This window comes from Dendrobium catenatum, unplaced genomic scaffold, assembly GCF_001605985.2.
Source record: "Dendrobium catenatum unplaced genomic scaffold, ASM160598v2 fragScaff_scaffold_133, whole genome shotgun sequence".
NCBI lineage: Eukaryota > Viridiplantae > Streptophyta > Magnoliopsida > Asparagales > Orchidaceae > Dendrobium > Dendrobium catenatum.
The window spans coordinates 6500107-6518523 of NW_021318595.1; the positions used below are offsets into that span (position 1 = coordinate 6500107).

Consider the following 18417-nt stretch of genomic DNA (forward strand, 5'->3'; position numbering starts at 1 on the left):
GGTCCCCACCTACTTAAATCTCCAATCTCTCCCCTCTCTACATGGTCGCCCCCCCTCTTTGTGCTTCCCATTAATTGCACAATTATTCCCCCTCCCTATTTTGAAATTTAAACTTTAATTTCAAAATAAATCCCTCCAATTTCACATTAAACTGAAAATTATTTCAGTTTTCACAAACCCTAGCCCACCTATGATGCCGCCGGCCCCTATTCTCCCTCTCTCATTGAATGAGCCATAATTCCCCTTTAATTTGAGAATTCAAAATTTAAATCTCAAATATTTTCCCTCTCTAATCCCTTAAACTGAAACTAATTTCAGTTTTTCTAATTAACCCTCACCCTCTCTCCCTATCTCTACCGCCGGCCTCTCCTTCCCCCTCCTAAACCCGCCGACCGCCCTCCTCCCTCTTTTCTTCCCATTGTTGGGTTGCTTGTGGTGATTGCTCGTCTTCAAATCCATGGTGGATGGCGGATCCAGCCGTTGATCACGGGCTCTTCTACGATATCTACGGAGATCTCCACGTCTTAAGATCTCCTTTCTTCGACATGGGATTTGGCTTCGACAATACCGTCGAAGATTACTTGGATCGGATTTTGCCGACACTAGTGGACGCCTTCGACAACCAATTCTCCGACTACACGTGGATCATCGAAATTCATCCGCCCGCTTCTCCAACTCCCGCTTCTTTCCTGGCGATGAGTCCTCTCGGCATCACATGTGTCTTAGTGGTATCGCTAAGTTTTCTTGCGACCCTCTTCCGCTAACCTCCACATCAAAGAGAGATTGACAGACCCCAAGGTGAATGGTCTAAATTTTAAATGTGTGGCTTTAGTAATAGCTTTTTGCATTATTTAGTTATCTTTTTGTTATCTTTTGCAAGACTCTTGTAATCCTCAAGTGTAATCGATGCCTATCGCTTAATCTATCACGAATTTTTCTTGAATCTTACTTGAGTAAGCTATATTTTATTGTTGAAGTTGCAAAGTTAAAGCTTTAACTAATCTCTAAAGTGCAATTCATGTTTCCCCATCAATTACATTAACAAAACAGATTGAGAACAACCGAAGATCTTCCATGACTACAAGCACAAGAGTTAACTAAGTTTCTCATACTAAATCAACATAACCAGAAAAATTAAATGAACAAAACAGATAGAGCAACTGCAAATATAAGAATGTAATTACAAGCAGGCAACACAGTCCCGGTAATAAACCAAGACTTTTTTAGCCCAATTAAATAACCAGCATCAGCGATATAAAAATTAGGTGTATATAAAAGAGACATTTAAGTTAGTACTGGAGTTTTTCTATTGCTCTTAATAGAGTATGGCAAACACATGCCCACAAAAAAACTGTCTTACTACCTTCCTCCAGATAGCATTGTCATAACTAATCAAAAGATAAATATGATCGTAGAGACTGTTAAGATCTGCCCAATTTCAATCACGATGGAACGGAAAAAAATGTACAATACATATAATGTGTCATTGTAGAGATCTATAAGTGTGGTATTTCAAATCTAAGATATAGCATTCTTATTGGTATTAAATTTATCTGAAATCAATTTGCACAATTTTTTTAAAACAAGCTTTGCTCTACACTTTTTTTTTCATAACCTTTCACATTAATTTGATGTTCAAGCCTTATTGGTTCATCTTCTAACCTCCACTTTAAATACCTTAATCAATAAAGTTTATCTTTAATTATTTATCCTGAATATGTGCTACTCAAATAATCCCTTTCATATAACCATTTACTGATCTATTATTCCTAATTTTGTCAAATATCTATCCTACATTACCATATCTACCACACTTAACTTGATTATTAGTAATTTCTTTATCACGGACACTAGGGTCTACAAAACATGGCTAGTTCAATTGCAACATTATAAGGTGTTGCATTATAATTGTTTTGGTTTTGGCTTTGAATAAAATCAAAACACAATAAATGAAACAATTGATATAAATAATTTCTGACTACCAGAAAATTAAAAATCAAAAAAGAAAATATAACAAATCATTTTAGGTATTATGATATATGTGAGATTTTTTTTTTTTTGGTTATCTAAAATATTAAAATAAATACAAAAATAATAATGAAAGTTCTATTCTAATTTTTGTATTTATTTGAATATAATAAATGATAAAATAAATTTTAAAAATATTATAATCTCACATACACCCTAATATCAAAAGTTACATCACATTTAACTGTTGAAGATAACTTTAATTGATACTTGTGGCCTTAGGACCAAATTGAGATTTTTTTTAATAGTTGATAGATTAAATTGGGGCATCATGAAAGTTTGGGGCTAAATTGGACATTTATTAATAGTCGGAGGACTATTTTGAGCTTTTACTACAACAGAGATATAAGAATACTCAACAACAAAGAAGAAGACAAAGGTTGAATGATAAAAATTACGAGTTATGGAAGAAAAATACCTATAATAGATCTTGAACTAGGTGAGTCATACATAAATGCTAGAATTAGGGAATAGGATAAGATTTTTACAGTAACTATAATCATTCATACATCGAAGCAAAGTGGTGTGCCATGAGAAGAAATTACAAGCATACTAATAAATATATTTCATTACAATGAAAGGAAATTTATAGAAGTGACTATGCACACACTCAAAATTATGATAATTTGCTTGCATGCCCATTACATTGGGAAATTACTTACCATTGTAAGAGTAATATCTCACTCTCTCATTCTTAAGACTGTTAACACTATAAAATGGGTTGACTATTAAAACATAATATCCTGCACAGGAGGGTGGACCAACGGACTTTTATTTAAAGATGGTTTATAGTGTTATCCCGGTTGTAGCCTGAAACAGATGATTAATTATGCCAACATGTAGATAGTGATGACTTTTTATCGATTTAATGAAGCCACATGTAATGATAATGGATTAATTGAATATGATAATTAATTAATTGAATAAATGATAATTCATATGATTGATGACCAACTGGAAATCAGTTTGGGTAAAAGATGATGAAAACACCACGTTAAATATGGATGTCCTGTTTTACTAAATCATACATTAATGCATGCATACAATGATAGCCCTGATAACATTGACAAATACATTAATATCATTAATAGTATTGAATGCATTGATAATACATAATAGATGATGCATATGAATAAATAAGATGGATTCTTTTAGTCATTTATGAATGATTTCTACATCATTATTTTTCTGATTTGTCGAATTTTATACCAGTTATTGATTCTTAGATTCATTGTGATGATTCTCTGCATTTATTATTGTTCATTTTGAGTTTTATTGACGATATTTGGTCATTAACTACATTGACTGCTAGTGATTATATTAGACTGAGCATTTCATATTGGTTCTTTAGTCCTTGCGTTGAAAGCCTTAGTGAGTTTTGGATTATTGTTGGGTTTTTAAGCTCATTTTAAGCTCATTATGTGAATCTTAATAATTTCAGGTCAATAAATGGACCAGGACCAGGTGGAGTAAGATTGTCAGGGATCCTCAGATTTTCTTTTAATTTTGTTTGTATTTTTTTATTCTTTAGTAGTCAAGTGCTTGTGATAGAAATAGTAATTGTACTGATCTCCTGGCTATTGTATACTGATTTGAGAGAATGAATATAGTGCAATATTTTGAGATATGCGATTGTTAGTTGCTTTCACTAGATATAGATTTATTATTTTGATGATTTATAGAAGTTTTGATTGATTGATTAAGAAGATAAAATAAATAATTTTACCAAATTTTATTCTGGGGCATCACAACTACCTTGCAAAATAGTCAACTTGAAATGAGACCCAACAAATTGAATTTTGGATAAATATAGAATAATAACACTGAGAAAACCTGAAAGTTGGATGCAACATGTTTTAATAAATATAGCGGTTGCAAATTCAAAACCTATAAACACAATTCGGATGATGAAGATATTTTCCATTCATGCATGTTGAGAGCATAAATGAACATAAAAGACAAAAAACAATCAATGGTGGTAAAAACAAGACATTAATGTTGGGAAAAAATAGTTTGTGAAATTTTATCTTAAGCACAAAATGAAATAAAAGAGAATCGATAACAGTTGCAATAATCAAAGAATTAAAAAAAATGGCAGTTCACATGTTAAATGTACCAAACAGGCAATGCATAAAAGATGACAAACATACCGATCTTTATTGGTATTCATAGCTAATAACTTTGGCTGAGCTGTTGGATCTGGCAACTCATTCCTAAACCTGCATTCAAGAAGAGATGACTTTCCATGGCATGCTTTGCAGAACTCCATAATAACAATTCTGTTAATAAAGTAACACATAATACTCAAAAAAGCTTCTCCACATTGTCAAGCATAATTTATTAGGGATATGCAGAAGTAAATAAGCCACGTAATCACTGCTTTGCTTCACCAGCCCACTGCTACAAAAGAGAAAAATAAAATTTCTTCCCATGTGTCTACCCACGATACAATACAATTCACGCATTACAGCACACTAAGCTCTCTCTCACTCTCTAGCACAGAACAGCACGCAACTCCCTGCCTATAATGAAAACCCTACAATGCATTTTTTTTAAAAAGACAAAAATAACAAAGAATAATTACTTTTTTTCCATCAAAAAGATTGTGTTGTCTTTGACGGAGCTATCTTTTAAGAAGTTGTTTAAGCAAATTTAAAATTATGCTTTATAAATTACAGTTCACATGGAAGTCTCATATGTACTTGACAACAATAATGATTATTTTTATATTTATAATTTATCAATATTTATCAATAGCCATGACCGTTAATGCATTGACTGACCAATTATGATGATAAGAAATTGATGTGGACTACATGAGAATGCGGAACATTCTACCACTAACACTCCTCTCCACTACTATTATAGCTTTATTCTGTTTCTGTTACAAAAGTGCATTTACCTTTTTTTGTGCTTTGCTTGATACTGCAATGCAGTATTGGTTAATATATATATATATATATGAACACAATTGCAATAGGAAGAAGACAGCTGGTAGAGAAATATATTGATACTTTGTATTGTTTTATTGCTCTTTCCAATCAGTTGTCATCTTCCCGTGAGTTTCTACACCATATTGGTATCAGACTAGTGTTCCACACGATGGTGGGGGAAAGTAAATATACTACTCCTGACAAAGATCACAATTTGGAAGCTTTGTGAGCCACTCAAACCAGCATCATGAAGCAGCACGATGAGCTCACTACGGCATTCTTTAGCTTCACGGTGAAGATGCGAAATGAAATACTTCACCTTTAAACAGTGGCGGCTGCTAACTCGGGGTTTGTCCACCTGTCCCAACAACCAAGCCACCGAGAGCACCAATTAGAGTTGAACGAATTCATTGGCAACCCCCAACCATTATTCCTGAATTATCTGACCCTGAGGGTGACTTTAACTATAACCAACGTCGAGAGGTTTCTGATTCTACAGATGAAGAACCATTTTGATATTGTGAAGTATGAAACCATGAGAAACCACGAAGCACAAAACCAAGGGCACAACGAGTCCCGCATGAAGCTAGACATCCCTTTCTTTGATGGCAAATTGTACATCGAAGATTGCTTGGATTGGGAGTGATCAATGGAAACATTTTTGGACAACATGGGAATCCAACAAATAGGTTTTTTTCTGAAAAATAGGTTAAATATGTAACTTGTCGTTTAAAATGGGTGCTAACGCATGGTGGCTACAACTTTTGCAAACTCATCAAAGGGAATGCAAGGGTTCAATGAGGAATTGGTACCGCATGAAACAATTGTTGTGTGGACATTTCACATTTCCTACCAACTGACTTCAAATGTATGTTATACCGACAATATTAGCAATGTTCACATGGATCTCAAACAATAAGTTAGCATACTAAAGAGTTCTACCACCTTTGTGCCTACAACAATCTCAACGAATCTAAGAATCAATTAGTCACGTGTTAATTTTGGCGGACTAAAAGATGTAATTCAAGATACATTATAGCTTAACTTAGTATGGTCATTGTACCAAACAATTAATTTTGCCTTGAAGGTTTCAATTCAATTGTAGCATCACTTATACAACTATTCGATGAGACGGAAAATTGGTGAAGTGGGTACTAATAATGTGAAATCTATTATACTACATTACCAAAACTGCAACAAACCCAAGCCCAACCACCTAATAGCTTACAAATGGATCAAAAGGGACAAAATAAATTAAAAGCCTCCGTGGGGAGAAACCATATATGTAAGGCCAATGACATTGAAGTATTTTCGATGTTTTCAGCCTGGCCACAAATCCGACGAGTGTACAAGTCGACAGCAGTTGCAATTGCTCAATACTAAACAAGCGAGGAACAAGTAGCTGCCAAAGCGGAAGTCGATATAGAAGTGGAAGTTACATGGTGATGATGACGGACCTATAATTTTTGTATTAGAAAATCAATTGTTTTCCCCTCTGCTTCCAGTCAATTGACAATGCAATGATTTATTATGAACTTGTTACACCCATATTGATAGCGGATGTACCGAAAGCATCATCACCCGTGTCGCAATTAATGGTCTACAACATAAGACCACTAAAACCCTCATCCCTATAAGATTAGTTCGGTTAAAAAGGGAATGGAAATTATGGTTGCTAAATGTGTCAAGTTATATTGACAAACATTATGTATGCTAAGTATTTTGTGATGTTTTAGGCATGGATGTGTGCCATTTAATTATGGGTCGACCATGGAAATTCGATAGTGGTGTTGTACATAGATCTAAATCAAACATTTATTCATTTGAATGGAAGAACAAAATAATTCGACTGCTTCCAAATACTCCCATCACCAATCAAAAGAATGACAGTGAAAAGACAACACTACAATAGTGTGCATTGTTTCAAGCGCCACTTTATGACAATCCAAATTGATCAAAACTGCTTTATTGGCTTTGGTAACAGAGGACAACACCGAGGTACCCACGCCTCATACTTTCCATTCTGAAATTCAAAAACTCCTATCAGGCCATTCAAATGTTGCCCTGTCAGACTTGTCACTTACCTTACCTCCGCTTTGTACTTCACAGTACGAAATTGAGTTCATTCCAGGCGCCACTTTACCCAATCTGCCCCACTAAGGCCACTATTTAATGAGTCCTAGAAAGCACTTCATTCTACAAAATATAGTTGATGAATTAATACAAAAACAACTCATCCATCTCAATTTGAATATGTGCACCATCCTGACACTCATTGCTTTAAAAAAAGATGGGCAATGGCAGATGAGTACATATAGCCGTGAGATTAACAAAATTACAGTGAAATATCACTTTTCAGTGCCAAGGTTAAATGATCTTTTAAATAAGCTTATAGCGCCACTATCTTTTCCAAACTAGACTTGAGGAGCAGCTATCATCAAATCCAAATCAAACCTGATAAAGAGCGAAAGAAGACTTTTAAAACTCGAGAAGACCTATATGAATTGAATGTAATGCCCTTTGGTTTATGCAACGCCCCCTACATATTTATGCGTCTTATGAATGAAGTTCTTAAATCCTTTCCTAACAAACTTTGTGCATTTATTTCGATGACATTCTTGTCTATAGTTCCTCTTTTATGGATCACCTTGAATACCTGGCATGTGTTTTTGAAAGCCTTCGTCCTAATAATTTGTTTTTCAATCTATCAAAATGTGGATTTGCTACAAACCTTGTATATTTTCTAGGCTTCCTTTTGTTGTCGGTCAGCATTCACATGGATACACGTAAAACAACAGACATTTGGATTGTCCCACACCGATTTTTATTCGATGTCTATTGTTTTATTGGATTAGTAAATTTATATCATCGATTCGTATTTCGTCAAAGGATTCAATGTATTAATGGCCCCACTTATGGACTATCTGAAGTCCTGCTCCTTCGAATGGACACCAACACAACTGTTCAGTTTTAAAACCATCAAAGATACTCTTATCTCAGCACCTATTCTAGCTCTACCTAACTTTGACAAACTGCTTCAAGTCAATACGGATGCCTCAGCTATAGGCGCTATTCTGGCCCAAAATGACCGACCCATTGAGTTTTTCGGTGAGAAAATGAGCTTGGTGTGAAAAAAATGATCAGCTTACAAACAAGAGTTATATGCGGTAATTAACGCACTTAAATAATGGGAGCACTACTTGCTTTACTAAGATTTTATATTATGTAGTGATAATCAAGCACTCTAATACATTAATAAGCAAAAAAACATCAACCGCATGCATGCAAGATGGATTATTTTCCTACAAAAAATCCAACTTTGTATTGAAACAAAAGGTAGGCAAGCAAAATTGCGCCACGGATGCCCTCAACCGGCGTGCAACAATGCTAACACAACTACAAAAAGAAATTACGTTCTTGCAAGACTTGCAAGAACTATATGCAATTGATCTTGATTATGCTGATTCTTGTGCTAACTGCACTGCAGGTAATCCCACCAACAATTTCAACCTAGAGCCTACGACATGGCTTCATGTTTAAAGGTAATAGCCTATGCATACCAAATTCCTCTTAGTGGTAACTAAACAGCAGTGATCATATAATCTAAAGAAATCATGTTAATACATCAGCAAAGTATGGGAAGATGGTTCAGAGCCCGAAACATGCTGAATTCCAAATGAAGCTATTTCAGAGTTCTTATCAAATAGCTACAAGAACAGATTGGAGCTTACTTCATCTTGCATATGAAAGTCGTCGGCTTTTTCAGCCTGTTCTCAACCCTATCTCCAGTCAGGAACGGAGTAGTCCTCCTATCACCCATCCTCGATCCCACCATTGACTCATGCGGCCTACCACTAGCTCGAGCACCACCGGTAGTAGCCGCCAATATTTGAGTCTTCTGCAATACCTTTGCCTGTGACTGCTTCAGCATCAGCTGCCTCCTCTCCTCCTGCCTCTGCTTCTCATACTCCCTCCTCTTCCTTGCGCTCCTCTCTTCCTCCGTCTCCACCCTTCCAGGCCCGGGTAAAAGAACCTTTCCTGGATGCGGTGGATGGGGCTTCTGATGTCTAAAAGAATTGTGGGCAGGAACAGGGGCAGTGGAGGGTACAGGGGCTGAGGACTTCCGAGGGAGCTCCGGATGGGTGGGAGGCGGTGGTGGAGGGGGAGGGGAGGCTGGCGGGGGAGGTGGAGGAGGAAAGGAGGAACTGTGGATTGGAGGAGACGAAGGTGGAGGAGGGGGAGGAGGAGGTGGTTGAGGGGGAGGATTATAGTAGGAGTACTGTGAAGAAGGGTAATACGGGGGATGAGGAAGTTGCCCAGGCTGTGGGAGCGGCGGAGGAGGGAAGGAGGAAGATGATAGAGACTGCCCTGTGATGGACGGCGGCTGAGGCGGAGGATAGGCATACTGCTGCTGGTTATGCTGCTGTCCGGCGGAAGGATTGCCGAATTGGTAAGGCGGAGCCGCTGCGCTGTAAACGGAGGCGGGGAATCCCCCATGCTGAGGGTACGGATGGCCAGCTCCAGAGACAACGGGAGGGTGGAGAGGGCGAGGAGGGATAGGGGCTTGGTTTGGAGCCGGAGGAGAGACGAAGGACGACGACGGAGGGGGATGTGGGAACGGTCGGAAGGACGCCATGGCCGGCGATCGAAACCAACCCACGCAGTCCGTAGCCTGATCAGGAGAGCAGGAGAAGCCTGCCGGGGACGGAGGATCGATCTAAACAGATGATCGGAGACGGGGAGATCAGGGTTAGGCGCGAGAGGAGGGACAATGTCGGGATTTTGAAGAGTATTTCTTTTACTTATTTAATATTTTTGTTATTACCATATATCATGAAGTCTTAGACAGTCTTAAATCATATAAGCTTAAATAAATACCGACTATACCGGCATCTATGTTACGTCTATTTCTATTGAAATTTTTATTTAACATTAAAAAACCATCTCACTGTAAATGATTCATAATTCACATATTTGAAAAAATATATATTCTCATCATATTTTTGTTGGGTTAAATCATTTTGAACGAAAATACTTCTAAACATGTCTTTTGAATCATAGAAAAACGTTTCTAGCTCCTTCATAAACATTCTTATATTTTCTCCTACAGCTATTATGATTTCTTAGTTTTTTCTCATAATATTTCTTAATTAGAATTCCATGATCATGGGCTTGTTGGATTTGTCTCGTCGAGCCGCTCGATTCTACCATAAACATGTCACGTTTGGAAACCGTTTATCCAAATTGTGGGTTAAACCTTCCTACAGCGCTTTGGGTCCTTGATTTGGACCCATTTGGGCTCGGATTGAGTCGAATTTGATGTTTCCGAGATGTTTTGTTTGACTATAAGTTTGCTAAAATCAGAGTTCAGATGGTCCCAATTTTAATTTTGAAAGTTTCCATCTTGATTTTGCCTCAAGATTTGTGTCCGATCAAGATATTTTTTTATGATGCATCAATAACATTACACATATGGATAAAAACTAATTTAATTTGAACTTTGAGATGTTGTATCATTTTGCTAAATCATAATTTGTTTAGACATTTGTATATATTTATGTGTTATTGGGTTATATTATATGCCCTTGATTTAAAGATATAAGTCCTTTCTTCTCTCTCTCCCTCTTTCCCTCCCTCTATCCTTATGTTGTGTATATATTTCTTTAAGTTTATAATCATCATGAAGAATCATTTTGCTGTAATCACTTAGTTTTATTTGGTATCAAAGCAAATTTCATTTCTTTCTGGATGATGGTTCATATGCCAATAAAAGTTTCAAAGCAAAAAAATTTTATGGCCATCTCCTTAAATATTTTCTTCATCATCTTATTAATTCTCCCCTTCAAATTTTAACCACCACCGCCACTTTTTTTTTTCTACAAATTGTTTTTTGTTATAAAATATTTAGTCTGAAATGTTTATATTTTCATTTCAAAACATTCAAATTTTCCAAAAAAATTAAAAACTTTGCACTTCTTACTTTATTAAAATTTTGGACGATTCTTGATTTGTTTAACTTCACTTTATCTACTAAGATTTTAAATTTTACAGTCAATTTTCTTTTTGTTTTATAATGCAATTTTACTGATATGTTAGTAAAATTATATGCATTAAATGCTAAAGCTTCACATATTGAATCACAAGACATCCTCATATTTAAACTCTATTAACTTGTAATGCTAAAGTTTCTCTCTCTCTTTCTCTCTCCTCTCTCTCTCTCTCTCCCCCCCCCCCCTACTAACAAAAGAAGCAATATGTAATGATTGAGTTCCTATATTAACTTTTGTTCAATCCTTCCAAAATTGCTTTAATTACATCTTTCTTTATTTTGAAAGTTTTACCTCCCTAGAGAGGAGCATCTGCTCCTCTTGCTTTTGCGAACCAAGAGCCGAGAGGCCAAGAGAAGGGCTCCGGCCTCTTGATCTCTGGAACGAACTTTAAGTATAGAGAGCGAGGGAGAGGGTCGGCCGCACGAGAGAAAAAGAGGAGAGTGGAGCCACTTGCGGCTAGGGCTTCCTCGGGCCAAAAAAGGGACCAGAGAGCTACCCCGGGAGGATATGTGAATGCCCCTAGCCTAAAACATGACTCGTGCAATTTGATTAAATAAAATGAAACCCCAAATTGAAATTGATTTAGGTCAAATTTGACTCGTCGCGGCCAACTGCGGAGCCGTTCGGGGTCCAGCAAAATCTTAAGTCGAGCGCGTCAAAAGCGTAGGTAAAGCGCAGGCAAAGCGCACCCAAAGTGCACCGCGGGCAAATGAGTCAAAATGCCTCATGCGAAGGCAAAGCGCACAGAAAGCGCATGGAAAGCGCACCAAAAGCGCACGGAAAGCGCATGAAAAGCGCACAGAGAGTGCACCATGGCTAATGTAACTCAATTCAGCTCAATTGAATGCATTCGAGGGCACTCGAACAAAAATCGAGGTCAACAGCTCGCTCGCTCAACTCTAACGCGATGCGCCTGCACTCAAACTGGGAATATCTAGGTTAGCGGGTCAGGTCGGGTCAACTCGGTAGCCCGACTGGTCTAAAGTTTCGAGCCGTTTATAAAACCGGGTTAGGTTAGGGTCAACCGGTTTAAATCCTGGTCAATCCAAGTTTGGCCCCAACTCGACCCACAAACCCCTAGTAAGAGGTGAGACAACGACGAGGAAGTTTCAAAGTAACGACGAAGAAGAACGGCGAGGAACTTTGGATGCGACAAGACGGAACATCGTTGAAGGAGGCAACATGAAGTAACATTGTCGAAGGTGGTAAGCAACTCGCACTGAGAGGGGAGATGGCGGATGCGAATACGAAGAATGGCGAGGAAGTGTGACTTCAGATGTGTGCAATAGGAAGGAACATCATCGAAGGAGGCGATGCCAAGGGAACTTCGTTAAAGGAGCCAAGAAATGTCATGGACGCGATCCAAAATAGAATGAGCGAATGAAAGAAAGGACCAGTAAGCCGATTTAGATAGGGTTGTTTGCGTCGGATTTGTGATGAATTTGATGCAGATTTCTTGAAGCAAATCTATCACAAAAAATTCTATGACCACTCCCTTCGCAATTTCAGAGGAAAAAATTCATCACAAAATCAGCCGCGAATTACTTACTTCTTTGTAGTGAGTGTTGTGTGCTCATAATCTATCCTAATTTGACTAGAAATTAGAATATCATGTGCCGGTTTAGATTGGGTTGTTTGCATCAGATTTGTGATGAATTTGCGGCGGATTTTCGATGGCAATTCCGTCACAAAAAATATTGACGCCAACTTCCATCGCAGAATCGTCGCAATTTTAGAGGAAAAAATATTCGTCGCATAATCCGTCGCAAATTGCTGACTTTTCCATAATGAGTTTTGGTCGTAATCTATCCTAATTTTTTATTTTTTTTTCTTCTCTTTTCGTATTTAGATTTGATGGTATATGCTCTTAAGATTGATCTTAGAGAACATTTCAGTGCTACTCACTCTAATATGTAATCCTATTAAGATTATTTTATTGATACACATAAAATTCACCTTAGGTGAATGTTGGGCATCAAAAATATTATTTAAAATACAAAATAAAAATGAAACATTAAACTCTTAAAAAGTGTAAATAAAAGTTATAAATAATTAAAGAATTAAACTGTAATCATCCATGGATTAAATTGAATAATATAAATTAAAAGTAAAATACAATGAATAAATTATAAAGTGACACCCTCATAGCTTAGCATACACCATGCTATTTTAGAGCACCAATCTTACCTTCTAGGGCAAACTGCTTCTTTCTTGCTTTTTATTTCGTGCATTCAAACTTTCTAACGGGTTGTTTGGTAGGGGAAATTATTCTGTGTGGTCATCGGACTGTCCGGAGGTGAATTAGAGCGCACCATGTCACCTGGTACATTACAGGTACACAACAAATGGGTGATGTGGCGCGCTCTGATTCGCCTGTGGACAGTGGCGGATCCAGCCCTTTTTTTTAGGATGGGCAAACTCGATATATATAAAAATATAAATACAAAAAATATAAATATATTTCACTAACAAAATTCAAAACAAAACATTATATTTCATCATAATTTTTGAAATTAAAAAGAAAATTACAGACTTTGCATTCTACTTTGCATTTTCTGATAATGTTGCATAATAACTTCATTCAGAACAGAATCAAATACTTCTTTTTCAATATATGACACTAGACAGTCATTAAGTCAGGCATCACCCATTTTGCTTTGAAGTCGATGCTTAATGATCTTTATTGCAGAAAATGCTCTCTCCACCGTAGCAGTAGCAACTGGTAACGTCAATACAAAAACAATAAATTTATAAACTAGTGGATACACAACATTTTTTTTATTCTTTACCATCTGTTTTACTAGAGCAGCAATGCTAGTTAAAGAAGTAAACTCCTCGCTAGTACGCATATCAACAATATAAGTTGGTAGTTGATGCTCAAGAGACACAAGATCAATCATAGAGAAATCTGTTGGATATAATTCTGCAAGACGAATTAATTTTCCCTTATCATAAGCAGAAAACATATTACTCGGATTTAGACATATCACACAAAGAAGTAACTCGGTGCTGCTTTCTGAGAATCGATTATTCAATTCCTGAAGTTGCATATCAATAACCGCGTAGAACAAATCTACTCGATAATGATGAAAGTTTGTAATTTCTTCACATTTTCTAACAGATCGTCCACGAGCCTTGAATTTAGAATCCATATTTGGAACTTCAATTTCAAAAACGTTGCAAAAGCGTGACACTTCTTCAAGCAAAGGCACCCATTCATTTTCCCTCATCATTTGCAATCGTTGTTTGGACACTTGTACCAATTTCATTGCATTTATAATATCTTGATCCTTTCTTTGTAATGCTTGAGATAATTCATTTGTAATCCCTAAAATGTTAATCATCAAATGCAATGTCAAGACAAAGTCAAAAGATTCCATGGCATTTATTAAAACACCAACTTCAACTGATTGTTGATTATGTATACCCTCTTCTTTCACAATTTCTAGTACTTCAAGTACAGAAGCATACATTTTTGTAAGACTGATTAATGTTTGAAAAATGCGAATTCCAGCGGGTGTCACCAGCACGATGCAAATTGGTTTCTTGGTTCAAACCTCTACCAGCATCTAACTCTCCACTGCTTAAATGAAAAAGTATTTTATCACGCTGAATACTTTTTAGTGTATCATTCCTCTTGCATGAAGCTCCAACAGTGTTTACAATTCTTGAAGTCATCTCAAATAAATGTTTTACTTCGTAGAACAAATCTACTCGATAATGATGATTTGCAAGAAACTGAAATAATTCTACATAATTCCCTTGATTATTGGAGCTAGAAGATTCATCATGTCCACGAAATGATAGGCCTTGGCGAATAAGAAATCGAACACAATCAACAGCTGCAGTTAGCATATTGCGATATTCTTTTTTTTTTTATTCTCTTCTTTGCACAACCATAAAGCGGGAATACTATGCTCTTGATGCTTCATTAAAGCCTCACATTTATGTCTTGCCTTGTTGTGTGCACTGTTGTGATCTCCAACATGACTTAAAAGCTTCTCTTTTCTCTTCCAATTCTTAAATCCCTCACCAACAAATGTATCTCCACCGCCTTTGCTAGTATTAACTTGCTCTTGAGGTTTAAACAAATAGCAATAAAGGCAAAATACTGCATCTTTCTGAATATTATATTCCATCCAATCAGGAAAGTCTTCAAACCATTTTGAATTAAATCTACGTGCAATGTTCCCTATTGTTGTTTGAGGGAATTGATGATTTTTGGGTTGATGCGGTCCCTTCAATAAATAAGTTCTTCGAACTCTATCACGATCATTTACAACATAACTCTAGATGGATGGTCGAAGACCAGGATCAGCAGGTAGCTTGTCAATATCAATCTCGACACGTTCTTTTCGCTTCAAGAATCTTTCCATTTCTCAAAAGGCTAACAATGAGCAATCCAAATTAGCTAACATTGTTACTCTAATAAAAAAAAAGACAATACAAAATTAATATAGAATTTGACAAATTTATTCACATTATAATTGAGACACAAACTCAAATCTTTCTCAATTTTATTTGTTTAATACCTAATTTTTCTATAGTTAAAGCTCAGAAATTGTTACATAAATTTCAATCTACTTAAGTTTCTCTATGTTTAAAACTACATAAATTTCAGAAATTCTCTATGCTTAAAGCTACAGAAATTTCAGAAATTGTCCATTGTAAAAGCTACAGAAATTGTTAACGAAACTCAAATCATAGTGTTTGGCTTTTTACTTGTTTGCTACAAAAATTATTAAAAGCTACAGAAATTTCAATCTACTCACTGCTCAGATCATAAACCTAGAAAAAGAATACTTAAGAAATGTCTTCAAACATTCAAACCTCAAGCAAAAAAAAAAAAAAAAAAGCTAATATTCCAAAACAAGCACAAATTGTGATCAGAGAATCCTTAAATTGTTGAATAAACAAGTCTAAACAAATCAAGGAAAAAAACGTGTTAAACTTTGAGCAGAAATTAACGAGCAGAAATTAAACTTACCTTCAGCGATTTGAGAACTCGGAACTGCCGAACTGGCCGGGAAGAGAGGCCAGCGGGCGGGCCAGCGGCTACGATGGCTTCGTGAGGACCTTGCGAACAGGGAACAGACGCAAAACAGGGCTCCGGCCGTCCGGCGTCCGGCGAACTCTTCAAGAAGGCAAGGCGGGCTGCGGTGCTTCGTGAGGTCCTTGCGAACAGCAGAACAGTGATTGGGCAAACATGTCCCGCTGTTTTAATTTAGGGCAAAAATAATTTTGTGAGGGGGGGGCAAAATACCGAAATAGCCCCTCCACTATAATATATATATATTTTTTTAGGGTGGAATGCCAACCCTTAGCATAACTGGGGTCCGCCCATGCCTGTGGACGGTGTTCGTATTCGCATAGAATAATTTTACGTTTGGTAGATAGTGTTTTGGATGCAAAACAAATATACGAGTTTTACAATTTAGATATTTACATGGTTGCATTCACATACAAAATAGAGTTTGAGTAAATTTAGAAGTCATCTGGTTAATTTTTTTATGTATTTGGATTTCATTAGATTTGAGTAAATTTTAAATGCATAGCTTGTGCAAAGTGAAACCAATCATTGCAGTCGTCCATCGTCCACCACTATTGTCACTCACCACCATCTCCTGAGGCCAACTATTATCAGCTAACTCGCCCACTGTCGCACCATCGATTACCATTGTCGGATGTCGCCTCCCACCTCAACTACCCACCGCTGGTCAGTGTTGACAACCATCAGCCACTATTGAAAACCTCTAAACTATTATTTTGAAGCCATTGCTATTTTATTTTGCATTTTCTTACTTCAAACCAAATAAAATTAATGAACAATTAATTTTATGCTTTGTATTTCAGTACATTAGAATGTGCTAAGTTAATAGTTTCAAAACTCGAACTATAGTAAAAAAAAAAAATCTTAATTATGAGATTTAAATTAAAACTAGACTTCAAACATAATTAGGTCAAAACTTGACAAAAACTCAAATTGATTGATGTTCAAAACTTCTCTGATTTACAACTCGTTTTACAACTGAAAATCAAAATAGCTGTGATACATAGAATATGTATGATTGATTCTACTAAAGCTTATTTTCTGAGTTAGATTGTTTAGAATCAAAACTCGTTTTATAAAATAGAAAATCCAATAAAATAAACTAGAAATAATATTAATTTAAATAAAATAAGAAAGGATAAAATAAAATAAAACTATGTATTAGCTAAAAACAAGTATAACCTTTCATGGTAAAAAAAAAAAAAAAGTCTAACCTTTCATAGTATGATTATTTAACTTCAGTGGCTAAATTGTAAGCCATAATTTCTTAAGTAATAACAAATTAATCTATCTTATAATGCATATAGACTTTGATTATTATTTTGAAGTGATTTGATGGATTAGCTTGTAGTCATTCTCAAACACGACTGTAAGTACAAAAGAGCCATGCTTTTTTTAAGTTCTTAGCTCTTAGTGGGGTGAAGGTTGTAAAACTGGTTGCTTTTCTTACATTTCAATTTAAGTAATTACTTAGTAATGTTCAATTTAGTTTTATGATTTGAGGCAACTGTTTTCTCATTTGCTATGTTGTAGGTCCTCACTTCAGAGAAATTATTCTGCGTGGACTCCGAACGCAGAAGACCGTTCGAATTTCCTGCGCTTTTTTAGATATGAAGTAAATACTCAACAAATCCTCAGTTGTGAGTATTTGATGAATATTTAGTGAGTTCTTATTGAGTATTTGTTGAATTTTGCTGCAAATACGCAGCAATCCGGGTGGTACTCTGTGTTCAGAGTCCGCACAGAATAATTTCCCCCTCGCTTCATGAATTTTTTTCTTAATTTTGTGTTGAAAATTTTTAAATTTCAAATTTTAATGAAATAAATAATTTAAACATTGAAGTCAAATTTAAAAAAAAATTGAAAGTCCAATATATAATAAATTTGAGTACTTTTGAATTAATTAGCATCTATTGCTCCCTTCTTTTTATCCTTATGTTCTTAAAAAGATCTGTTTTTAGTTGAAAATTTTTCCTTAAACTTTGAAATTGATTTTATCTTCACACATAATGCATGTACATCTTATTATTATTATTTTTTTTTTTGGGAAAATTTGGGCTTAGCCCGTATATTGAATTAACTCAAAAATACATGTGTGATCAAAATGTCCCAGTACAAAATTAAGGGGGGGGATTGCTCAACCAGAGCACAAAAATTAGCTAAAAAAAAGACGAAGCCGAGCAGCAAAAGAAGAAAAATGAATACGAAAAAGCTCCAATACTTCAATAAGCCTGGACTCAGGGAAATAAGATAATAATCATCGTGAAACTCCGACCCTTGGTTGCCCAAAGGCCGTCCAGAAGGGGAGCCTGCTTGGAGCCTCATCATCGTCCAAGGCGTAGTAAAAAGCAGGCAA

The 18417-nt window shown here is 36.0% G+C and overlaps 2 protein-coding genes across 2 annotated transcripts in view; both read right to left on the reverse strand.

Moving 5' to 3' along the window:
- Positions 1–9774, reverse strand: part of LOC110114910 (protein PAF1 homolog) — a 38898-nt gene extending 29124 nt beyond the window's left edge. Inside the window, exons 1-2 of the mRNA XM_020847954.2 lie at positions 8693–9774; positions 4179–4247 (exon numbers count right to left, since the gene is read on the reverse strand). Of these exons, the coding sequence (XP_020703613.1) occupies positions 4179–4247; positions 8693–9597 (974 nt within the window). The 5' untranslated portion in view covers positions 9598–9774. The remainder of the gene's footprint in view (positions 1–4178; positions 4248–8692) is intronic.
- Positions 9775–13647: 3873 nt separating this feature from the next.
- LOC110114923 lies at positions 13648–14400 on the reverse strand. The gene has a single exon (XM_028699133.1). It carries the CDS (start codon positions 14389–14391, stop codon positions 13648–13650), a length of 744 nt encoding a protein of 247 aa, XP_028554966.1. The 5' UTR covers positions 14392–14400.
- Positions 14401–18417: the final 4017 nt, after the last annotated feature.